At 41.0% G+C, this 25,948-nt stretch overlaps 1 protein-coding gene across 3 annotated transcripts; it reads left to right on the forward strand.

Annotated features, from left to right (window-relative positions):
• Nucleotides 1–22,637, forward strand: LOC143509564 (glycerol kinase-like). 3 transcript variants are annotated; one of them, XM_076998433.1, is made up of 19 exons: nucleotides 1–343; nucleotides 5,299–5,372; nucleotides 7,046–7,152; nucleotides 9,885–9,962; nucleotides 10,283–10,362; nucleotides 10,456–10,593; nucleotides 14,121–14,230; nucleotides 14,376–14,442; nucleotides 16,492–16,527; nucleotides 16,619–16,686; nucleotides 17,675–17,717; nucleotides 17,819–17,899; nucleotides 18,521–18,599; nucleotides 18,773–18,869; nucleotides 19,241–19,325; nucleotides 19,573–19,693; nucleotides 19,835–19,978; nucleotides 20,636–20,718; nucleotides 21,094–22,637. In XM_076998433.1, the coding sequence occupies exons 1-18, from the start codon at nucleotides 263–265 to the stop codon at nucleotides 20,707–20,709; spliced, it is 1,563 nt and encodes a 520-aa protein (XP_076854548.1). In that variant the 5' UTR covers nucleotides 1–262; the 3' UTR covers nucleotides 20,710–20,718; nucleotides 21,094–22,637. The 3 variants fall into 3 exon arrangements, with proteins under 3 accessions (XP_076854548.1, XP_076854549.1, XP_076854550.1); XM_076998434.1 differs by lacking the exons at nucleotides 1–343; nucleotides 21,094–22,637 and adding an exon at nucleotides 1,590–1,811 and having other exon boundaries at nucleotides 20,636–21,075; XM_076998435.1 differs by lacking the exons at nucleotides 1–343; nucleotides 21,094–22,637 and adding an exon at nucleotides 7,842–7,858 and having other exon boundaries at nucleotides 5,356–5,372; nucleotides 20,636–21,075.
• Nucleotides 22,638–25,948: the final 3,311 nt, after the last annotated feature.

Consider the following 25,948-nt stretch of genomic DNA (forward strand, 5'->3'; position numbering starts at 1 on the left):
AACGACTCTTTCGACTCTTTACCTTAACAAGGTCGTCAACTGGTCAACAGCCGGTGTTTTGCACATGACCCCAATGGGTCCAATGTCTCGTGTATGACTGGAATATCCGCTGGAGTGCGGCCGTCTCCGCCTACCTCAGGAGGTCAGAGTTGCGCTTTTTCGTGGCTCTTCTCCTTTCTGCACAAACCTGAGTCACTTGCGCTTCAAAAAGTACGATCAGGAAGCTTAGGCTGACATAATAACTTAACATCCCAGCAACGAAATGACAACACAATCCAGTAGCTTCACGGCCGATCCGTTGGTTGGGGCTATTGACCAAGGGACTAGTTCGACACGATTTCTGGTGAGAATGTAATACGTATTACTGTAAAAATGTCTGATTTAATACTTTAATACTGCACAGCTATTATACAATTTAGAAATACAGCGTATTAGCTAATTCTAGATAATTACATAAAGATTAACATGTCCGATAACGTTTCACTAAAAAATAATTACAGGTCTAAGAAATCCAGTAGGCCTATCAAATTATATAATGTGAAATAATTCGCTGCTTATACACGTGTTGATATACTTACGAATTTGCGACACAACATTCCTGCAAACCTAGAAAAATTGGAATATACTTATATCATTTATTATCTACGATAAAATTTAAACTTTCTTTACATTCATGAGAAAGTGTGGATATGGTATGTAGTATGCCTATGTGTGTTCATCTGCAAACATTGAAAACAAGATTAATTTGATTGATTATTTAATAATTGGAATAATTTGATCTTAGCAATTGATTTGATTATTAATTGCTAAAACTATTTGTTAAAAGAGAAAAATAAGTCTCTCTTTTCAAAGCGTGTGTCATGTAGGCTACTATTAAAATCATTTTGTACTTAAACATTTACTATTAGAGATTTGAACCCAGAGTCAGTCAAACAGTGTTGATTAACTGGAAATGTTAATCTGTTATGAATTTATATCCGTATAATTTAGGCATCTTAGGTGTGGCAGTCTTTTACAGTACAATGATCTATCTGTCTTATTGAACGGCCTTGCTGGGAAGTCTGGGTAGGAGAGCATACTGGAGATAAAAGCACACATGAGATCCTTGTTAAGGCACTTATTAAGCCTTAAATTTCTTTTAAGATGACAGAATGTTGTTTCAGTAATAATTTTAATGTGGCTTGATAATATGAGATCTGAGTCTAGAAAATGTAAAGTTAAAAACTTAGTGAGAAAGTGAAAATGTCTGACTAGATTTTAAGTGTTAAATTCCTGCCAACTTGAGATGCTCCTATCTGTTACGAGATATCTTAACCTTTTCTTCTGTTTTTATTTTACTAGAATTTCTGTTATTTATGTATAACAAACATAGATAGAGTGTGTATGTTGGCTTGTAATCAGGTGAGAGGGCAGATATAGTTTGTCTTATCTGCATGACTGTGATAAAATTTATTTTGTTATAAAATTTGGCCTGATGGACACAGATTGAATAGATGTAAATTCACACCTGGTCCCTGGGAGATTCCACTTGTTAATGATGGTTAAAAATACTTCTCAAGGAACTACAGCAGACAAAATGTATTACTGTTCGTGTTAGAGGCTAACTTTCACTTCTTGCTAGTGTAATTAATATTTGATAATCTGTTCTGTCAGTGTATGCACCTATGTGTGTCTGACAGGTCTTACTGAAGTTGTGATAGACCTTTCACCTATCATGGATGCCTGCAAACCAGTTAACACAACAGAATGGTCAAAGTACATATTGGTTTAAACTTTGACAGTGAGTTAGCAAATGTCCTGTGCAACTCAAGGTACAGTCTTGCAATCATTTGATAAATAGTACTTGTGTGCAATGATTTGTTTATATCCCGTACCTATGTTCTGTAGGACATTTAAACTTTTGTTCTAAATCATCTTTTATTTCAAGTTAATAATTTTTTCATTTGTAATTGCACAGTCCTCTCTCAGAATAATCTGTCCTTGTGATTGCAAGAATAATTTTGTGATGCATGATCCATGTCCTGGGTAATCTGCATTGTGATACAATATTAGTTATACTTGCCTGGTTAATCTAAAGTATGGGTTTTATCCAACAACAGTTCCATCATACAAATGTACTGTAATGTTGCGAGGGAGACAGGCCTGCGAGACAAGAGTAGCTATAGTGTCGCTTTATTAGATACACAAACTTACACACAAAGCAGTGGCACGTAAAACAACTGACTAGGACGCTAGACAACATGCAAAAATATAAACAAGTCAACAAACACAGACAAGATACACACTTATATACACAAGTTTACATGTACAAAACACAACGAGACCAACGAGACCACCCACACCATTCCACCACCTCCAGCCTGAGCCACTGATACAAGGCAGGATTCTGACTCTTAACATCCGAATGTCACAGCAGAAGTCGAGACACATCAGAGCAGGCAACGTTTTTTCCAATCTTCTATTATCAAATTTTGGTGAGTCTGTGTGAATTGTAGCCTCAGTTTCCTGTTCTTAGCTGACAGGAGTGTCACCCGGTGTGTCTTCTGCTACTGTACCATCTGCCTCAAGGTTCAACGTGTTGTGTGTTCAGAGATGCTCTTCTACATGCCTCAGTTGTAACAACTATTACTGTTACTATATGTAACGGTTATTTGAGTTACTGTTGCTGTTCTATCAGCTCAAACCAGTCTGGCCATTCTCCTCTGACCTCTGGCATCAACAAGGCATTTGTGCCCACAGAAATGCCACTCGCTGGATATTTTCTCTTTTTCCGACAATTGTCTGTAAACCCTAAAGATGGTTATGTGTAAAAATCCCAGTAGATCAGCAGTTTCTACCTGAAACAAAAACAAAATATAACAAAATATACTACCACTATAACTACTACCACTATAGTACCACTCTACTATTTTACACATGCGTGTTCTGGGCTTCATTGCAAGTGGAACTTATATAGCGACTTTCTATATACCCAAGGTCGCTTTACAATTTTAACACAGGTACAACCAATCACTCTCTGGTGAGAAGCAGCAGCCAATTGTGCACAGCGTACTCTCTACCGGGATCCACAGCCCCCTGGGGGACTGAATGGGGTGCAGGAAGAGGAGAGAGGACAGACCCTAGTGACAGAGCACCATCCACCACTGGGCATACAAGGACACACACATTCATGCACACACACTCAGACAACCGCTTTTTATTGGACATGAAGGGACAGACACACACTCAGGGAAATTTTGTCAGGGAATCAGGGACTGCCAATTTACCTAATCTCCATGTCTTTGGACTGTGGGAGGAAACCGGACTTGGGACTTGAACCCAAGACCCCAGTGCTGAGAGGCAAACATGCTAACCACCAAGCCACCATGTTGCCCGATGGGGAGGATGGGAGGCGGAAGGTGTGCCTTCCTCTGTCTCCTCAGGAAGTAGAGGCACTGCTGGACCCATACGATTGTAAAGCTGCTTTGTGACAACATGTGTTGTAAAAAGCGCTATATAAATAAATTTGACTTGACGACTTGCTGGGCTTTGTTTGTTATGGAGCTGGTGTTGAAGGACCAGGTGAGGTTCTCTTGCTGGGCTTTGTTTGTTATGGAGCTGGTGTTGAAGGACCAGGTGAGGTTCTCTTGCTGGGCTTTGTTTGTTATGGAGCTGGTGTTGAAGGACCAGGTGAGGTTCTCTGCGATGTGGACACTGAGGAACTTGATGTTGATGTTCAGCGGGTGGTGGTCACCTGGTGATCTTCTGAATTAAACAACCATCTCTTTGGTTTTATCCACATTTAGGGATAGGTTGGTCCTGCACCTGTGTTAGCCACTGTACCTCCCCCCTGTATGCTGACTCATCGTTCTTGCTGATGAAGACAACTATGGTTGTGTCATCAGCACACTTGATGATGTTGAGCTGTATTTTGCAGTACAGTCATGGGTCAGCAGAGTAAACAGCAGTGGGCTGAGCACACAGCCCTGGGGGGCACCGGTGTTCAGTGTGATGGTGCTGGAGGGGTTGTTACCAATCCTGACTGATTGTGGTCTCTCAGTCAGGAAGTCCAGGACCCAGTTGCAGAGGGAGGAGTTCAGGCCCAGCAGTCTTAGTTTTCTGATCAGATGCTGAGGGATGATGGTGTTGAATACTGAACTGAAGTTGATGAACAGCATTCGAACGCAACAGTCTTTCTTGTCAGGTGGGTGAGAGCCAGGTGTAGTGTGGTTGAGATGAGCCAGGTGTAGTGTGGTTGAGATGAGCCAGGTGTAGTGTGGTTGAGATGAGCCAGGTGTAGTGTGGTTGAGATGGCATCGTCTGTTGATCAGTTTGGACGATACGCAAACTGCAGTGGGTCCAGTGAAGGAGGGAGCTGGTTTCTGATGTGCCCCATGACCAGCCTCTCAAGGCATTTCATGATAATGGGAGTAGTCGTCCAGTAGTCGTTGAGGCAGGACACTCGGGACTGCTTCAGCACAGGAACGATGGTGGATGTCTTGAAGCACATAGGCAAGACCACAGTGCTCAGAGAGATGTTCAAAATGACTGTAAGAACATCTGTGAGCTGGAGGAGGTGTGGTCTTCCTTGCCATTGTGCGTTTTTTTTGCTTCAAACCTTTCATAGAAGGTGTTCAGCGCATCTGGAATGGAGGCATCACTGCTACAGGCAGGTGGAGGTGTGTTGTAGTCACTGTTACAGGCAGGTGGAGGTGTGTTGTAGTCACTGTTACAGGCAGGTGGAGGTGTGTTGTAGTCACTGTTACAGGCAGGTGGAGGTGTGTTGTAGTCACTGTTACAGGCAGGTGGAGGTGTGTTGTAGTCACTGCTACAGGCAGGTGGAGGTGTGTTGTAGTCACTGCTACAGGCAGGTGGAGGTGTGTTGTAGTCACTGTTACAGGCAGGTGGAGGTGTGTTGTAGTCACTGCTACAGGCAGGTGGAGGTGTGTTGTGGTCACTGCTACAGGCAGGTGGAGGTGTGTTGTGGTCACTGCTACAGGCAGGTGGAGGTGGCTTGTAGTTGGTGATGGCCTGGATGCCCTGCCACATACGCTGAGTGTCAGCAGTATCCTGGAAGTGGGCGTGGGTGTGGATTTTCTTCGTGTAAGTGTGCTTTGTCTCTCTGAGGAAGAGGGTGTGTGTGTGGGATGGGGCGTGTCCCTCTTAGGGTGGGACTTGCACTTAATTTAGGCTTAAATAGTCTAACCAATCAAGACTTGGCACAAAAATCATGTCATGCTGGCAGTAAATATTTTTTTAGGATTTACTTTATGTATCACGACGTTAAATTAGAAATTTGCTTTTGTTTTTCTCCTCTAGGTATTTAATGCTAGAACTGCAGAGCTGGTTGGTCAACATCAAGTGGAAATTACCCAGAGTTTTCCTAAGGAGGGGTGAGTACAACACGTTTAGCATCCTCTTCAACACTAAAGAGACACCGATCATTTGCAGTACTGTTGGTCAGTGATAAGTTAATATATCTATCTGGCTTGGAATATCACACAATATATAGATTATTATAGCTGCATGATATACAAACAAATAAAATATGCCTATCATATTTGTGGAATAAGGATCCTTTTACAACATTGGCTTCAGATGACATTAACAATATTAGTGTAATGGGGCAAATACCCTGGGAAGGAATGACAAGGTCTTCCGTGCGTTAGTTGCCATGTTACTAATGGTTAAAAGCCATCAGGAGTGGATACAATTGCAGGTACATAGAGTGAACAAGAAAACAAGTAAATGAGGAGAAATGATGATCCACCAAGTTTGGGATTCAACATAGAGTAGTAGGAATAAAAGTGGAGTATTTGTGGACAAGTAGAATGGGTTTGAAGCGACTGGAGTCTCTTACTCAAACAGACGTCGCAGGAATGTACTACACTGACGAGCTGCACTCTAACCTCTCTGCCACTGAGAGAGAGGGCAAGGGCCATCAGAATGGGGAAACATCTCCCCAGGAACAACCATAAAATGAAAATGAAAAACAACTATTCCCATAGAAAAGGAAATAAAGGAATATAACTCAAGCTACTATTTACCAGTGACAGTAGTAAGAATGCATTACAGAGACCAAAGACTTCACAAAGACCATATGGAGTGAGTATTAAGATCATATGGGTGAGCATTAAGATCATATGGGTGAGCACACGGACGTAATTTGGAGGGGGACGGGGGGGACATGTCACTTTTTATTACAAAATTACGTCCATGGGTGAGCATTAAGATCATATGGGTGAGTATTAAGATCATATGGGTGAACATTAAGATCATATGGGTGAACATTAAGATCATATGGGTGAGCTGCTGATTACTGATCAACAGCATGTGGCCTCCCTCTAGTGGTCACAGGAGTCCCCTTACTGTGTGGCATGATTTTTTTACATTTTTTATGCCAGACAATAACAAGATATCACATCATTCACTTTTAATGTACATTAGCAGAGGCCCTGCCATGGTTTTGTAAGGGCTGGCCACCCGCTACATGGCCTTTGGCCACCAGAGGACATTCCTGTGTGGCGCTGAAGTAATCAGAGGCAATTGACCACATCTGTCATCCTGACCGTTAAAGAGCATCTCCTAGGACAAAAGACAAGTCATGCATTTTAGAATAGCAAGTAGTGATGGACCAGACAAAGACTCATGACGTATTCTTCGTGAATATGCTGGCAAAAGATTAAAAGCACTGGAGCATTGAAAGCTGACATCAAAACAGTGAACCCTGGTTTTCACAAATTACAGCTATCATGGGTTTGATACTGCCTAGCGCACAACACTACTCCAGGAATTTCACAAAAGACAAACTAATTATTCATTTATCTTTAGCCATTAAAATGCTGTAATACTGTCAATAATTCTTTAAAAAAGACAATAACTTCCTTTTTTAAATACTCAAAGCATGCTGTAAAAAAAATGTGATTTCTAGGGGCAAAATTCATCTCTATGGAGACAGAAGATCATAAGATTATCAGCTTGTTTATCTGCATAACCTTTATAAAATATGATATTTGATTTTGTATTTATATTTATTTGCTTTGATGTTTTTTCTTTATGTTGAGAGATGGGTGGAAGAGGACCCAAAAGAGATCTTACAGTCTGTGTATGATTGCATGGAGAAGACCTGTGAGAAACTCACTCAGCTCAACATTGACGTTTCCAATATTAAAGGCAAGTGGATGCTTGTAGATATCTCTGTGAATGTAAGCATGTTTCAGTGTACAGTGGATTCCGACAGTATTCAGACACTTTACCTGCTGTGCACTTTATCGTATATATGGATTTGATTTTGAATGGATATAATTGTCATGTTTACTCATCAATCTATATTTAATCTTCCATGATGTATTGAAAATGTTTGAGTTTTCAAAAATATATAAATGATTCTTATTCAATAAGTATTCAGGCCTTCTGTTCAGTACTTTATAGAAACTCATTTGGCAGCAGTTATTGTTGGATATGTCTCAACAGACATACCTGGATTTATTATACAAATCTTATACAAGTTATACAAATCTTCATGCTAGATTCTCGCAAGTGCCATGAGAGTAGTTGGTGATTACCAACTTCAGATCTTTTCAAAGACTTTTGTCTGATCTTTAGCCAGACTCATCTACTCCCATGTTTTGATTTTATGACTCAGGTCCAGGGTTGCAACTACATACATTCTGAGGTGTATGCAAACATACTGTCGGCGCCCCCCAAACTCCACCCCCACCCCCACCAACTCGGCAAATAATTTTCAACATCGATTTGGCGCCCCCTCTAGCATACTCTCTGAATCTACTGTATGTTATGAGTTTGTGTGTGAATGTATTTATTTTAGACTTAAAGCTGATAGAAACAATTTGTTTTTACAGAACACCCATGGTTAAAGGTAAGGCAATACAAATGTATTTATCTAGAACATTTATACCAAAGATAATTTAAGGTACTTTATACACTGTATAAAAGAATTAGTGGTGGGACTTTAACGCGTTAATTTCGATTAATTAATTACAGGAAAATTAACGAACTAAAAAAATTAACGCATTTTAACGCATTTAACGCATGAGACACTTTTGCACCGTGGAATGTTTCTCAGTGCACGAGTTCCAGACATACAGATTATATGGACGCACAATAAGATGAGCATGATGGAGATGACTGAAGAGGCTACGCTGGTGGATGGGAAATTTAAATATAAGAAACTTCCAGATGGAAGTACAAACACAAATAGTGTTATTTGCACTTTATGTAGGAAGGAGTTCGCTTATCACAGGAGCACTTCCACCCTTCGTTACCACCTCAACGCAAAACATGTTGGGGCTAACGCGCAGGTCAGTATGATAACTTAGCTGCTAAATGTATTCCTAGTACGATAGGGTGACCAAACGTCCGTATTTCCCTGGACATGTCCGTATTTCACATCCTGTCCCTAGCGTCACGGGTTTTTTAAGTGAGGAAATGTCCTGGTTTTTAAATTACCTTCATTGGACTATTAAGACTGTATTAAACTTTCGCGAGTTACCGTAGCGCGCGACTCCGCACGAGCGGCGTTTAAACTTGACGCGTCAATTATTTTTTTTACACTGTATTATTTGCAGTGTTGTTTGTTCTCTGTGGTCGAAGATAAAGGCTTACAAGAAGCGCTGCACATTGCATCAACTGATGCAAGTTACACACTGCCGTCCAGAAAAACAATGTCAAAGAAAATCCAGCAGCTGTATAATGAGGGGAAGTAAAACAGGTTATTAAAACAGGAAGTAAAACAGGTTATTGTGAAGAGCGCCACAAATGTGGCTCTGACTGCTGATCACTGGACCTCTGTTAGCAACAAGAATTATCTTGGTGTGACAGCTCATATTATAGATGATGAATGGAAGATCCAGTCATTTGCTTTGAGCATGCAGAAGACCACTTCTAGGCACTATGGAGATGCCTGTGGCAGAGGCCTGGGAAATTTAAGAAAAGTATACCATCTAAAATGGTATTAAAAAACATCTGATTTACTTTCAGATGTTTAAATTCTTCTTATTCTTCCAATACCCTGAGCAAAACTCCCAAAATTAAACAACATTTTTGGTCAGAATTTCCAGTGTTCTGAAAACTGTTTGCTCCAAATTAATTAATATTATTATTAATTATTAATTAATTATTACTTATTATTAAAATAAAATTAATATTTCTCATGTTAAATACTGAAATGCAATTAAAATGCGATTAATTTCGATTAATTAATTACAAAGTTTCGGATTAATTCAATTAATTTTTTTAATCGCGTCCCACCCTTAAAAGAATATTGATTACAAGACAAAATGTTAATGTTAATAAAGTTAAAAGTTTTAAAAGTTTTAAAAAGTTGGAACAAATATTACAGGCATGTCATGCATGAAGGTGAGGACAGGTGAGGAGAAGTAGAGAGATTTATGGGTCCAGTTCAGGGTCACAGGGCGCCAGCACACACCCGTCAGACCAATGTGGAGATGCCAGTCAACTGTACACACATGTATTTTAAATATGGGAGGAAAGGAGAGAAAACCTGCACAAGAAAAACATACAAACTACCAGCCAGGTTGGCAATGAAACCTGAGATCAGTTTGGCTGCAAGGCAACAGTGTTAAATCCTGCGCCACCGTGTGTGTTTGGTGTTCCACCGTGTGTGTTCGGTGTTCCACCGTGTGTGTTCGGTGTTGCCTGCCTCTGAATTATTTTGTATGTGCTTATTGTACATAGAAGGCTTAAAGATGAACATGCAGATATTTGAATGATGGGTTTGGAGAGAGTTTTTGATGGAGGACTTGGGATTGACGTGGAGGGTTCCTTCATTGAGTTCAGCTGGCAGTGACAACTTTGAAATCTGTGCTTTTCAGTGTGACTAAAGGGACAGATGTGATTTTATTTCTTTTTTTATGTATTTATAGCAATTGGTGTGACCAATCAAAGAGAGACAACTGTGGTCTGGGACAAAGAAACTGGAGAACCTCTTTACAATGCTATAGGTGAGGCATTCACAAGCTCTCTGAAATTATGAAAGTAAGCTATGCATCATCTTACTATACTACTAAAAATAATAAAGCAGGTTAATAGGTTCAAGCTAAATTAATAGATGTTAACATCTATTTTTGTGGGGGGAGGGGACTTTACATTATAAATAATAATTATAGTGATTTTAACAAAACACAACCATGCATCATCATTTGTGGTTGTAATTAGCACAATTCCATATTTGAAAACCAAACCAAATGCTTTGACTTCAGCCCAAGAATAATGGCTGGCTGGAGAGTTTTTAAGTCTACCATCTTTTTCTTTGTCTCTGAAGTGTGGTTAGACCTGCGGACACAGTCCACCGTTGAGAAGCTCATTGAGAAAACTCCTGATAAGAACAAAAACCACCTAAAGGTGAGGATGCTCTGTATGTGTTACTCAGATACATAAGGTTACCCAAGAATTGTTGATAATCCAAAGAAATTATGTATTTTGTCACCATCACAGGATAAGACAGGTCTGCCCATCAGTACATATTTCAGCGCAGTGAAACTGCGGTGGCTGATAGACAATGCAGTGGAGGTGACGGACGCTCTGCACACCGGCCGTGCCCTCTTTGGCACTGTGGACACCTGGCTTATCTGGGTGAGAAAACACACTAACACAACACTGCTGGCTTATCTGGGTGAGCACACACACTAACAACACTGCTGACTCATTTGGGTGAGCACACACACTAACACAACACTGCTGACTCATCTGGGTGAACAAACACACCAACACAACAATGCTGGCTCATCTGGGTGAGCACACACACTAACACAACACTGCTGACTCATCTGGGTGAGCACACACACTAACACAACACTGCTGACTCATCTGGGTGAGCACACACACTAACACAACACTGCTGGCTCATCTGGGTGTGCAGACACACTAACACAACAATGCTGGCGGGTGTGCAGACACACTAACACAACAATGCTGGCTCATCTGGGTGTGCACACACACTAACACAACACTGCTGACTCATCTGGGTGAACAAACACACCAACACAACAATGCTGACTCATTTGGGTGAGCACACACACTAACACAACACTGCTGACTCATCTGGGTGAACAAACACACCAACACAACAATGCTGGCTCATCTGGGTGTGCAGACACACTAACACAACACTGCTGACTCATTTGGGTGAGCACACACACTAACACAACACTGCTGACTCATCTGGGTGAGCACACACACTAACACAACAATGCTGGCTCATCTGGGTGTGCAGACACACTAACACAACACTGCTGACTCATCTGGGTGTGCAGACACACTAACACAACACTGCTGGCTTATCTGGGTGAACAAACACACTAACACAACAATGCTGGCTCATCTGGGTGTGCAGACACACTAACACAACACTGCTGACTCATCTGGGTGTGCAGACACACTAACACAACAATGCTGGCTCATCTGGGTGAACAAACACACTAACACAACAATGCTGGCTCATCTGGGTGTGCAGACACACTAACACAACACTGCTGGCTCATCTGGGTGTGCACACACACTAACACAACAATGCTGGCTCATCTGGGTGTGCACACACACTAACACAACAATGCTGGCTCATCTGGGTGAGCACACACACTAACACAACACTGCTGACTCATCTGGATGAACAAACACACCAACACAACAATGCTGACTCATTTGGGTGAGCACACACACTAACACAACAATGCTGGCTCATCTGGGTGAACAAACACACCAACACAACAATGCTGGCTCATCTGGGTGTGCAGACACACTAACACAACAATGCTGGCTTATCTGGGTGAGCACACACACTAACACAACACTGCTGACTCATTTGGGTGAGCACACACACTAACACAACACTGCTGACTCATCTGGGTGTGCAGACACACTAACACAACACTGCTGGCTCATCTGGGTGTGCAGACACACTAACACAACACTGCTGGCTCATCTGGGTGTGCAGACACACTAACACAACACTGCTGGCTTATCTGGGTGAACAAACACACTAACACAACAATGCTGGCTCATCTGGGTGTGCACACACACTAACACAACAATGCTGGCTCATCTGGGTGAGCACACACACTAACACAACACTGCTGACTCATCTGGATGAACAAACACACCAACACAACAATGCTGACTCATTTGGGTGAGCACACACACTAACACAACAATGCTGGCTCATCTGGGTGAACAAACACACCAACACAACAATGCTGGCTCATCTGGGTGTGCAGACACACTAACACAACAATGCTGGCTTATCTGGGTGAGCACACACACTAACACAACACTGCTGACTCATTTGGGTGAGCACACACACTAACACAACACTGCTGACTCATCTGGGTGAGCACACACACTAACACAACACTGCTGGCTCATCTGGGTGTGCAGACACACTAACACAACACTGCTGGCTCATCTGGGTGTGCAGACACACTAACACAACACTGCTGGCTTATCTGGGTGAACAAACACACTAACACAACAATGCTGGCTCATCTGGGTGTGCAGACACACTAACACAACACTGCTGACTCATCTGGGTGTGCAGACACACTAACACAACAAAGCTGGCTCATCTGGGTGTGCAGACACACTAACACAACAATGCTGGCTCATCTGGGTGTGCAGACACACTAACACAACAATGCTGGCTCATCTGGGTGTGCAGACACACTAACACAACAATGCTGGCTCATCTGATTGTGCAGACACACTAACACAACAATGCTGGCTCATCTGGGTGTGCAGACACACTAACACAACACTGCTGGCTCATCTGGGTGTGCAGACACACTAACACAACACTGCTGGCTCATCTGGGTGTGCACACACACTAACACAACAATGCTGGCTCATCTGGGTGTGCACACACACTAACACAACAATGCTGGCTCATCTGGGTGTGCACACACACTAACACAACAATGCTGGCTCATCTGGGTGAACACACACACTAACACAACAATGCTGGCTCATCTGGGTGTGCAGACACACTAACACAACACTGCTTCACCTCTTTGTCATGTAGACTCTGGTATGTGAAGGTCACTTGAAATTGTAGTGATTCAAAGGTTGAGAAATCAGTTCCAGCACACAAGACATGAGAGATTAATTAGTGGATTTATTCTGGACAATTTATTCTGGACATTTATTCTGGATTTATGTAGGATTCATGTAGGATTAGAACATGCAGACACGAATGCTAGCTGACTTCCAAAATCACTAGGCCCAATACTTCTAACACAACATGCAGTAAACGGCATTACATGTGTAACAGTGTTGTTTTCATATTACTATTATAATAGTTTGAATGAATGTGCAACACTGGCAGTCAAATACCTTCTTATATTTCTTATACACTGCTGACATGCTAATGATGAGCAAATCATTAAACATCAGACACTAACAGCACCTGTTGTAAACTTGCTACACACATACATATGGATTTAAATGTAGTACTGCTTGTGTAGAATTTGTTAATCAGCTTTGTATAGAATCTGTGTCCAGACTACTAATGAGCAAAGCCAGGTGACAGTGGCAAAGGAAAAAACTAACTAAAAAAAACACGACCTTGTTACTGATGGGTCATAATAGGTAATGGGACTGTTTAGTAATTCATACAGAACTTAACTGGCATTCATTGTTGTTCAAATACTTTAATATGGTGAGCCTGTACAGTCATAGTGAAATCACCGTAACCTCTTGAATTCTGCACTGTAACCTGTTGCTTCTGGAATTTCTTATCTGGAAGAAGGTTTTGTTAATAATTAATACCTAATAATTTTAAATGAGAAATTACAGTCTAATGTGACATACATGATTTTACACCAGCTCCAACTGAAAAGTCATTATATAGATCAACCGCGCGTATATATATATATATATATATATATATATATATATATATATATATATATATATATATATATATATATATATATATCATATGAGATGGCTTGCTTCTCACTACATACACAGTCATGACATATTATTAACTCATAAATGATGAATGCCGCCTTGAATAACACACTGGAATTACAGCTGTAGGACTTTCATGACTATGAGGGTTGACTTTACCAATGCGTAACTAATGTTTTTGTTTGTTTTTGTGGCAGTGTTTGACTGGTGGGACGAATGGTGGAGTTCACTGTACAGATGTCACCAATGCTAGTCGAACCATGCTATTCAACATACACACCATGGAGTGGGATACAGAGCTGTGCAAGTGAGATTATCCACACACACACACACACACACACACACAGAATTAAGCACATCCATCTAACTGAATATCAACAAATAATAATAATAATAATAATAATAAATGTTTGTTGTTCTTGTTATAATAACTATTATCATTATCATTTTAGGTACTTTGATATCCCACATGACATCCTCCCTGAAGTTAGAAGTTCCTCAGAAATATATGGCTACATGGTAAGGAAGAGTGCAGGTGTATGTATCAGGGACATTACTATAAATATGGGGGGGGGGGGGGGGGGGGGTTTGGTTTTAACCGTAAAAAACTGGGGGGGACCAAAGCCGGCTTTTGAAAAAGCCCCCCCCCCCAAATTACGTCCATGGTATGTGTGTGTGTGTGTGTATGTGTGTGTACCTATAAAGCCCTGATTTCAAGTACCAAAGAGATCCCTCATGTAAAAAAGAAAAACATGTTGTGAATCATAAACACATTCAACTGAATTTCTGCTGACGTTTTTTCTGTACTAGGTGTTACAAAACTCAACTCAGACAAAAGTGAAATCCATGTGTAGGGCAATTTAATAAGGAGAATACAAAAAAGGCCAGAAGCAGAAAGTCAGTGGACCCTAACTAACCCTACCTAACCCTACCTAACCCTAACTAACCCTAACTAACCCTAACTAACCCTAACTAACCCTACCTAACCCTAACTAACCCTAACCCATTGTGACATTAATACAGAATGGAGGTCATAGGAGGATTTTCCATTTCTCTTTGTGTACAATGAGTATTTTAAGAGCAAATCGGGTAAAGACAATAATTTAAAACAGTGATGAATATTGTCTTCATTGCTATAAAGGCATCAAAAACAAAAAATAAACAAATTTAAGATTAGTGTTGGTTTAAAGTTATAACCGTGGTCATAAAAAACCCTGTCCACCGCTATATAACACCTTCTAAGGCTGGGGGTTATCCATCCATCCATCCATCCATTATCTACCGCTTATCCGGAGCCGGGTCGCGGAGGTAGCAGTCTGAGCAGGGAAACCCAAACCTCCCTCTCCCCAGACACCTCAGCCAGCTCCTCGGGTGGAACACCGAGACGTTCCCAGGCCAGTCGAGAGACATAGTCTCGCCAACGTGTCCTGGGTCTTCCTCGGGGCCTCCTCCCCGGGGGACATGCCTGGAACACCTCCCTAGGAAGGCGCCCAGGGGGCATCCGAAACAGGTGCCCAAGCCACCTCAACTGACTCCTCTCGACTGGGGGTTATAATCAGCAATAAGAGCCTATGAACTTCATCGTGCAATACAATACCGCGGTTTAATGGAACTCACATCAAACACCACAATCAATATGATAGCATTCCAACACCCCCCTTTACGTTTTCGGGGTGTGAGTGTTTCAATACGGGCGCACATAAACAGTAAGGAGAGAGAGAGAGAGAGAGAGAGAGAGAGAGAGAGAGAGAAAAGAACAACAACAACAACAAAAAACAAAGAGTCTTTCCCAATGAACCATTACGAATATCCGAGCAGGAGGGAGGGGAGAATCAGGTGGCCATATCTCCCGGGAGAACAATCTAAAAGAAACGTGAGTCACGGCGGACCTCTGCTTCCCGTAAGCTCACCAGTCCAGCATGGCAGGTAGAACGCGCAGGTAAACGGATCCGATGCGAGTATTCCACAGTTCGGCGTATACTCCTGTTGGGTGCGTAAAAGACGTAAAAGTCCCGGCGTACACGCCAAAAAAAAACCCCTATTGGAACTGCGCTCTTCACAATCGAAAGTTTCTCCCCGCAAACGCTTAAAACATGCCTTCTCCTCTCCTTCCTCTTCCTCTTAATTCCCGTGGAATAAATTGGGGTAGTCCTATGACGTCATGAGTGGGGTATTCCGGTGGGCCGTGTGCTAAAAGTGGATTATTTATCAAAATATACACACTTCCTCACAAACAAAAAAAAAAAACATAAATACATACAGAATAACGAGGCGATCTCTACACTGGGTCCGTCACAAATTTAGGATTCAAAAGATTGTATGTTCAATTAGTTCATGTATTAAAAGTAAAAAACAAACATTCTCTCTGCATAAATGTTAAATAAATAGTTCAGATTTCTCCTTGAGAGAAAATACAAGCGGTATGGGTTACTGGTGTGGCTTCAGTGAGTGTCAGTAGTGTAACTGTTTCAGTTTACTGGATGTGTTATTGTGAAGGGCTTTTTGATGTTCAGCCATAAACTATGGGAATTACTTTCTTGTATTTACCTTCTTGTTGTTGTTTCCTAGAACTGTGGCTCACTGGCAGGAGTGCCCATCTCTGGAGTAAGAGATCTTTTATTGAGATTATTTATTTGTAGTCGTAGGATTGCCTCTGTCGCAGTAGCTGTATATTATTATCTCTCACTTCCCACAGTGTTTGGGGGATCAGTCTGCTGCTCTTGTTGGACAGATGTGCTTCAATGGTGGTCAAACCAAAAACACGTAAAACTGTTTCTTTAAACTTTTTAGATATGCAATTAAAATACTTTAGTTTGGCTAGATTGTCATGGTTTTACTCACAATACAGCTGCAATGGCACCTGCATGTTAATGTCTACCTGTGATTTGTTTCATTGCATTGGTTCTCGTAGCCTCATGGCAGGGCCGGCGCCACGGGGGGGGCGAATGGGGGCGTCGCCCCCTCAGGCGAGGTGTCCCGCCCCCTCAATGTAAAAAATAAGACCCATTTATTTTACAACAATCGCTACATGGTGCCCCTCGGCCGCTCGACAATCGTTACACGCCATCCCCCGATCAAGTCCGCCCCCCCCCCCCCCCCCCCCCCCCCCCCCCGCTCAACAACTTACGTTCGCACACCCGAAATTTTCTGACGCCCCCTCACTGTATATATTCTGGCGCCGGCCCTGCCTCATGGCTTTGCAATATCATTCCATGTTATTCCTGTAGGCTCCAATTTCTAAGCTTTTATTTCAATTTATTACTTCAATTGAATGAAATCTGACATATGGTGAATTACGCTGTATTATATCCTTTTGCAAAAAGTGTTTATGTCAGTTCTCAAGTAGATGTTGCAGGTCCATCTGTCAGACAGTAAGGGAGTAAATACATTATGAGAGAGGGGGGTGTGATCCTCCATTCTGCAGCATGTCTTGCAGGTGCTGTGTTACCACTCTCATCCACAGGGGGGCAGGCGTGTGCCACTGATGCTGTACACACTGTCTATTTCTGATTTTTCATGACATTGCTGATATCAGTGAGGATCCATGTAACGATCAATATAATCTTGGTTATGATCAACAAACCAAGAAATTCTCAGTTTAGATTCATGCTAAAGATGACATTGATGAACATTTTAATGATCAGACTTGATTATGCACATGTGTCATAACTAAGGGCCTTTAAGATTCAGACATTACGAAAGGCACTTGGAACTTTTGTACTAACCATTATATCACTCTGTCCTTTTAAAGATATGGAACTGGTTGCTTCATGCTCCAAAACACAGGTGTTAAGGTGGGCTGAGGCAATTAACAATTTTGTTAATGCTGTGAGATGATTTTCACATGTGGTCATCATTCTGTTGAACTACATCTTACAAAAACATTTTCTCACAGCCTGTGATGTCAGACCATGGTCTCCTTACAACAATTGCTTATAAACTAGGAAAAGACAAACCAGCTTACTATGCACTTGAGGTAGATATATTTTATATTTCAGAAATTTTGGTTTTATTGCCATGTAACTCTTCCTCCAAAGACTAGAGTTGCTGAAATGTCAAGGGAGGTCATTCCTTTCTAGGTCTGTCTTTTCCTACCTTAACATAAATTAATAAGTGTACTTAACCACTTGAACAGACTCAAATGTTCTTTTCTCATTTCTAGCTGTAGCTCTAAGGGGTTTACAGTTCCCAATTGAAGGGGTCACTGTCTGCCCTTAATGACTTAGTGCTGTCCTTTAAGCACACAAAATATCAATATGGTTAATTGATATATATATATATATATATATATATATATATATATATATATATATATATATATATATATATATATATATATATATATATATATATATGGTTAATTGATGTATATAGGGTTAATTGATATAAATATATGGTTATCAATATGGTTCATAACACTGCATAAAGAGCTAAAAAGTTCCTGAGACGACTTTTATCCTCCATGTTGGTGCTACTGTGCAATATGCAGAGAGATGAAATTGGAAATGAAGACACAAAAATAGGTTTTATTAAACATATAAATATAACATTTATTTACTTGTTACGTACTGAGGTTAAATGGCTGTTTGTGCCATAGGGCTCTGTAGCCATAGCAGGAGCAGCGGTGAGGTGGTTAAAGGACAATCTGGGAATAATCAACTCATCTTCAGATATCGGTGACCTATTATGCTCCTTCTTTTAACTTTAGTCAAACATCATGCAATCATTTACATTTTCTCATTGATTGATGTCTTATTGATACTCAGTTTACAATTTTAAATGTTTTTATTTTGGTTTTGACATGTATTCTCATATAACCTGCTTTTTACTTTTCATATCTGTGTGACAGAAAAGATGGCGACTGCAGCTGGGACATCATATGGATGTTATTTTGTTCCAGCATTTTCTGGGCTGTATGCTCCTTACTGGGAGCCTAGTGCCCGGGGGTAAGTTACTGGGAGCCTAGTGCCCGGGGGTAAGTGACAGGTTGTCCTTTTAAGATAAATAACAAATAAGTGGGAGAATCTGGTGTGTGTATGGGTGCTAAGTAAAGGAGGAGTGTTTACATGATCTCCGCACGCATCCTTTATAATTACTTTCCTAGAATACAAATCCACTTTGATTTTGCCACCTTTCCATATCAGTTGTGGAGGGGCAAATGTGTCGTATATATATATATATATATATATATATATATATATATATATATATATATATATATATATATATATATATATATATATATATATTTGCTGATGAAGAACCCTCTTATTATGTAAAAAACTAATACATACTAATTTTTCTCTGACTCTTTTAGAATTATTTGTGGTCTGACACAATTCACAAATAAAAACCATCTTGCCTTTGCTGCCCTTGAAGCCGTGTGCTTTCAAACACGAGAGGTGAACTAAAGTTATACAGACACCCACTTAGTATTATATTAGTATAACAATAAAGACACATTTAAGAAGAATAAGTGTAAACAAATTATTTGATAATTCAGTAATAAATGCTGTTGTCAGATTTGATTGGTGGGACACTAGTCATTTACTGTATGAACGTGTACAATATTGGCTAGACTATTACTGAACACTGTCAAAACTGCTTCTATTTGTTCTACACTTAAACTGTTCTTGTTGCTTTCCGTAGGTTCTGGATGCGATGAATCAAGACAGTGGTGTCCCACTCACTCAGCTACAGGTAGATGGAGGGATGACCGCTAACAAATTACTAATGCAACTGCAGGCAGACATTCTCTGCATTCCAGTGGGTGAGTACATGTATACACTAAATCAGGTGTGTTTGTACTATAACTCAGGTGTGTGTGTTCTAGTACGACTGAGACAATTTCTATCATGCATATTAGAGATTTGTTAGAGTTTGTGTGTAACTGCTTTTGTTTCTCTTGTAGTGAGACCCACTATGTTTGAGACCACTGCGTTAGGGGCTGCAATGTGTGCAGGGGCAGCAGAGGGGGTCTGTGTGTGGACACTACATCCTGATGGATTAACTTCTGTGACTGCACAGAAATACCAACCCCAGATAAACCAAGAGGGTGAGAACCATTCTGAATCCCAATTTAAATGTAAATCCAACCAGCTGGGCTGTAGTTCAGACAATATTCTTCCTGATATCACTGTTTCCCTTTTCCCCCCAGTTAGTCTCCTTATTTCTGCATGGTTGTTATTTGTCTATCTGGGTTAGTTGTGTTCTCTTGGTTTAAGCTGTGAGTGGTATGGTTGTTTGGTATATTTAGGTCCGCAGTGTTGATGTCAGTTTCCTAAGTTTCTTCTTTTTCTTTAGTTAAAACTGTGCTAGTCTGTCTAGTTCTTGTGTGTGTGTGTGTGTGTGTGTGTGTTTGTGTGTGTGTGTTTGTGTGTGTGTGTGTGTGTGTGTGTGTGTGTGTGAGTGATATATAAAGGAAATATGCCTCCAGGTATGTACGGCTGGGCTGGAGGCTACTGGTGTGGTGCATGTTAGCAGCCCAGCTAATAGATCCAGCTCTCCACAGCACTTGTGAAGCTCCCCTCTGTTACTAGGGCACTGTGTGCCCTGTGCATCGATGCAAATATGTTGGGATGTTGAGTTATTGCATTATTATTTTGTAAGGTGATGACTAATGACCTACAGCAATGTATAGTCATTTTGTATGTACTATAGTAATGCTTCTTTTAATTTTGTAATGCGAGTAATTATTTTCTTTCTTGAACAGAAAGTGAATTTCGTTACACAAGATGGAAGAAAGCTGTAAAGAAAGCTATGAACTGGGAAACACATGAGGTTTGACTGAGAATTGTAAGCATGCACATGAACATGTTTGCAGGCACATTCAGTGTCGGTCACACACACAAACACATGCATAAACTCACACAGCTCCCTACAAAAGGATTCAATCCATCAGCAGTACAAATAAACCTGGAAATCCAAATGACAGTTGGATATTTCATGATTCATTTAACAATGACCATCAAAATGTAAGTTATCAATTTATGTAACAGAAGATTTTTGAAATAACAGAAGATTATTGAAATAAAGTCATCAATAAATTACAGCGAAACTGTGTTCTGTAATGTGATGACAGTTATGCAATTTACTGATGGAAAATTCTATTTCTCCAGGAAACCCTTTGAGATTACACATTAAATTCTGTTTTACATTTTTATCTTTCAGGATGCAGTAACTAAAAGGATTAAATGTTGGTGTTGAATTTCTTGGAACAATGATCCTACACTCTTATGATTTGTGTTTCTCTCATGAGCTGTTGCTAGACAAACCTCAGTAAATAAAGCACATTTTATTTTATTTTATTTTTGCTCACATACACAGCAATCTTTCTGTCTGTTCCAAGTGTCAGAGGTATGATTTTATTTACCACAGGTGTGGCACAGTGTGTACTGTATGTCCAAGGTGTCCTGTAGTTAAAACTGGGTTTAACTAATATATAATCTTCATTTGTATAGTACCTTTCATACATACATGCAACTCTAAGTGCTTTACAGAATAAATAAATTAAAACATTGAGAAAGCAATCGCAATCTTTAATCGGCTTTTAGGAATCACCAGAAGATTACTGTTTGAAGACCTAAGAAACCTGACTGCAACATATCTAACCATCATTTCATTGAGGTAAAGAGGACCTTAGCGATGTTTCAAATGTGAAAATAAGCTGTCCTGCATGTAATTGCTGAGCTTATTATCAAAAGTGACACCTAAGTTCTCAACACATTGACCTTTGGCCTTCAGATTCATTTGATTTAGACAAGTCTGAATCAATCTATCGATTTCCCCCCCGTCAACAACTTACGTTCGCCATCCCCGAAATTTTCTGACGCCCTCCCACTGTATATATCCTGGTGCCAGCCCTGCCGATGCTGCTGTGAGATCCGAGTCTGGTGTTGTACAATTGAACTAGGAGTGAGTTTGGTGTTATACAATTGAACTAGGAATGAGTCTGGTGTTGTACAATTGAACTAGGAGTGAGTCTGGTGTTATACAATTGAACTAGGAGAGAAGTTCAGGAGTTCCTGGTGTACATGGGATGTCTTTTGCGTCTGAGCAACAGACTTCACTGTTACAGTTAGTAAGTACATTCAAATATGTAATTTATTTGAATTAATGTGACACATAAAGGGTTTTAGGATAATGGCAGTTGCTTTAGAAAGACATATTTCTTTAAATCTTAAGCATTAATCGTTGTTACCTAGTGATTTATATTATAGGAAGATAATGTAGTTATTGGTGACTTATGTTTTTTATATTGTCACGGTGAGGCGGCCCCCTACTGGTCGCCTCCGTCCACAGCAGCTGTTGTTGTTGTTGTTGTTGTGGTGTTCGTTCCTCAGGTGGCCAGAGCCCGCGTTCTGTCCCATCTGAGGGTCGTTTGTTTGTCTATATATGTCTTGTCTTTGTACCAGTTGACCGCTGGTCATTATATCCTTCATTTGGAACATGTCACAGGCGCACTTTCTCTATTAAACTATCCTTTATCCCTGAGACTTGGCGTGATTGCTTCCATTTTGTTTCACTCACCCTGCCCATCACATATATTTTTTAAATATAGAGTTTAATCACTGTTTCCAGCCACCATAGGCCATATTTTCTAGAGGGCACCATGCAGTAGGTGGGTGTCTATATTGGTACCTCTTGTATAATATTCCCATTTGTAGTAAAACTTGTGTCAATCATATGTAGGTATTCGGTGTATTAAAAAATACTGTATTATTAATACTGGTGTATTATTCGGATATTTTAAAAAAATACTAAAAAATGTCATTTTATACATTTACACATGTATATGCACATATAGACCTGTACTTGTAATGAGTGGGCTGGGGTAATTAAATGTGCTATTGTACTGTTTTCTGGGCCTGGTGCCTTCTGCCCACTGTTTTCCCTGCTGTACTTAATTCGATGTCCCATGAGCACTACTGGAACATGCTGGAACATTCCGGTTAGTTCTAGGTGCTTCAGGTACTTGTGTGAATGTTATGAGTGAATTTTTTGTACTGTATTAATTTTTTGTATGTGACTCTACATTTTCCAACTCCAGTGTTCTCATTTGAATTTGCTTTGTTAGATTCTCGCTGTCCAAAGGATTTCAGATGTAATCCTTTTAAAGATAGGGCTCAGTTCTACCCATTCTGTAAACAGACAGATGTGTGAATATACCTATACATGAGACTGGACAGAAGTTTGAATTCAAAAGTACCTGTGGTAAAAGGAATTGTATGACTTGTATGTTTAGACACCCTGTGTGGGTTACATGCTTTTGCGTGTAGTGCACGTAGCATTCATGAAACCAACTATCCCAAACTACTAAACTAACATTCTGCATCACAACCAAGTATAAGCAACATGAACCATATATGGGTGCAAGTGTTAAGTTGTCCTAAATAGAGCTTTTGTCATAAAAATTCTAGGCCATATTGGAAATGGTTTCTAATAGGTTAGTAAGTGGTTTATTAGACCAGTGAAAGTTTGGGGGCTTAATCAATTTTTGGGCAGTTTTGAGCAATTTTGGGAAAGTTTGGGCACCCTTGTTAATTTTCCTGATTTAACTTTTGAATGTTTTGATAAAAAAATTCAGTTAAATATATCATATAGGGGACAAACACAGTGATATTTGAAAAGTGAGAGAAGTTTATATGATTTACAGAAAGTGCAATAATTGTCTAAATAAAAATAGGCAGGTGCATAAGTTTGGGCACCCAAAAAACCTTAACTCAATATCTAGTAGATCTAAAGGTATTTTAGACCATTCTTCTTTACAAAACACCTCTAGTTCATTCAGGTTTGATGGTTTCCAAGCATAGAAGATCCAGCCCCAGAGCAGCTTTAGCTTCTTCACTGATTCCTGGACATTGGTCTCCAGAATCTGCTGATATTGACTGGAATCCATGTGTCCCTCAACTTGAACAAGATTCCCAGTCCCTGTACTGGCGCCACAGCCCCACAGCATGATGAAACCACCACCAAATTTTACTGTAGGTAGCAGGTGTTTTTCTTGGAGTGCTGTGTTCTTTTTCCTCCTTGCATAACGGCCCTTGTTATGGCCAAATAACTCTTTTAGTTTCATCAGTCCACAGCACCTTCCTCCAAAATGAAGTTGGCTTGTCCAAATGTGCTTCAGCACCTCAAGCAGCTCTGTTTGTGATGTGGGCGGAGAAAAGGCTTCCTCTGCATCACTCTTCCATACAGCATCTTCTTGTGTAAAGTGCGCTGAATAGTTGAATGATGCACAGTGACTCCATCAGTAGCAAGATGATGTTGTAGGTCTTTGGTGCTGGTCTGTGGGTTGACTCTGACTGTTCTCAACATCCTTCACTTCTGTTTATTCGAGATTTTGCTTGGTCTGCCACTTCGACCCTTGACTTGAACTGTACCTGTCTTCTTCCATTTTCTCACAATGTTTCTCACACTGAAGACTGAAAGCTGAAATCTCTGAGATAGCTTTCTTTTCAGGTTTTAGTTTAGTTTTCAGGTCATTTGAAAGTTGTTTTGAGACTCCTGTGCTGTGACTCTTCAGAGAAGTTGCAAAGAGGAGAAAAACGTACAATTGGCACCCTTAAGTACAATTTCTCATAATTGGAGTCACCTGTGTACGGAGGTCAAGAGTCACTGAACTTACCAAACCAAATTTGAGTTCCAATAATTAGTTCTAAAGGTTTTGAAATCAATAAAATGACAACAGTGCCCAAACTTATACACCTGCCTATTTTTGTTTAGACAATTATTGCACTTTCTGTAAATCATATAAACTTCATTTCACTTCTCATATATCAATGTGTTTGTCCCCTATATGATATATAATCAATACAGTTGTACTCCAAACGGTTGTGAGTCAGAGACCGTGTGTGACGTTCACGGCAGGGCGAAAGACGAGGCACGAGTCCCATGGTTTCATGAATTGTCACTTTAATTATAACAAAATTAGCACAGACAGCGCACATAGAACACATATACAAAAAGACATGTCAGACTCAAACAAAGACGAGCACGGGACACTGCGCGAACACACATTAAATAGACAAACCACATAAGCCCTGAGTGCTGATGAGATGAGCCACAGGTGAGACGAATGAACACATTCAGGCGCAACCGCACCCACGGAGATCCACAGACGACTAGATGTAGACAACATAAACACACGCCCAAAGGGAGGGGTCAGGGACCGAAACGTGACAGACCCCCCCCCCCCCCCCACCAAGGGCACTACCCAACTACTCTAACAGGACTAAGTAAATGTAAAATGTGCCATATTTTGTCAATTGTGATTTTTACACCACAATCGAAATTTGTCCTCCGTTTTTAACCCATCTGTGCAGTTTGAACAAACACACACACTAGTGATTACTAGGGGGCTGTGGATCACACGTGCCCAGAGCGGTGGGCAGCCCTAGCCCAGCACCCGGGGAGCAGTTGGGGTTAGGTGCCTTGCTCAAGGGCACCTCAGTCGTGGCCTCAGGTCTGGGAATCAAACCCACGACCCTCCGGTCACAAGACCAGTTCCCTACCACCAGGCCATGACTGCCCCTACACCGATGGGCGGATCCAGAGCGCTCAGTCCTGCGTCTGGGAGATGAACGCCCTCGGTGGAGAATCCGTCACAAACAGCTTAGAACACCTTCCCTGGGAAGACGGGAAAACACGTTAGACAAACATACCGGTACATTGACGAAAACACAAACAGTAACGGACAGAGGCACGAAAGGGAAAAGGGGATTTGGGAGAAACACAGGGACGGACACCAACTCAGGCACAGACACACACACAAACTGAGCCAGGCTTCACGCCTGTAGGAGGGCAGTCAGGAGGGGAAACCCTCCCGGAGCTGCAGGCGCTGCCGTAGGCGGTCCTCCTCCCGCCCCTGCCGCAAACCCTACTCTGGGTGCGGCGTGGCTGGCGGACGACCTTGCAGCCCTCTCTGTGGGCACGTAACCAGTCTCTCTAGCAGCCCCCGAGGGTCACGCCGCAGGATGGCCCTACCGACGCTCATTCTCCCCTCTCTGAGGACCCCACCAAGGAT

This window comes from Brachyhypopomus gauderio, chromosome 3 (assembly GCF_052324685.1).
Source record: "Brachyhypopomus gauderio isolate BG-103 chromosome 3, BGAUD_0.2, whole genome shotgun sequence".
Taxonomy (NCBI): domain Eukaryota; kingdom Metazoa; phylum Chordata; class Actinopteri; order Gymnotiformes; family Hypopomidae; genus Brachyhypopomus; species Brachyhypopomus gauderio.

Excerpts from the sequence above, each read along its gene's own strand:
- LOC143509564 (XM_076998433.1), top strand. The coding sequence starts at position 263 with ATGACAACACAATCCAGTAGCTTCACGGCCGATCCGTTGGTTGGGGCT. Across the intron at positions 7,153-9,884 it reads TGACGTTTCCAATATTAAAG|CAATTGGTGTGACCAATCAA; the intron begins GCAAGTGGATGC and ends ATGTATTTATAG. Across the intron at positions 14,443-16,491 it reads CAGAAATATATGGCTACATG|AACTGTGGCTCACTGGCAGG; the intron begins GTAAGGAAGAGT and ends GTTGTTTCCTAG.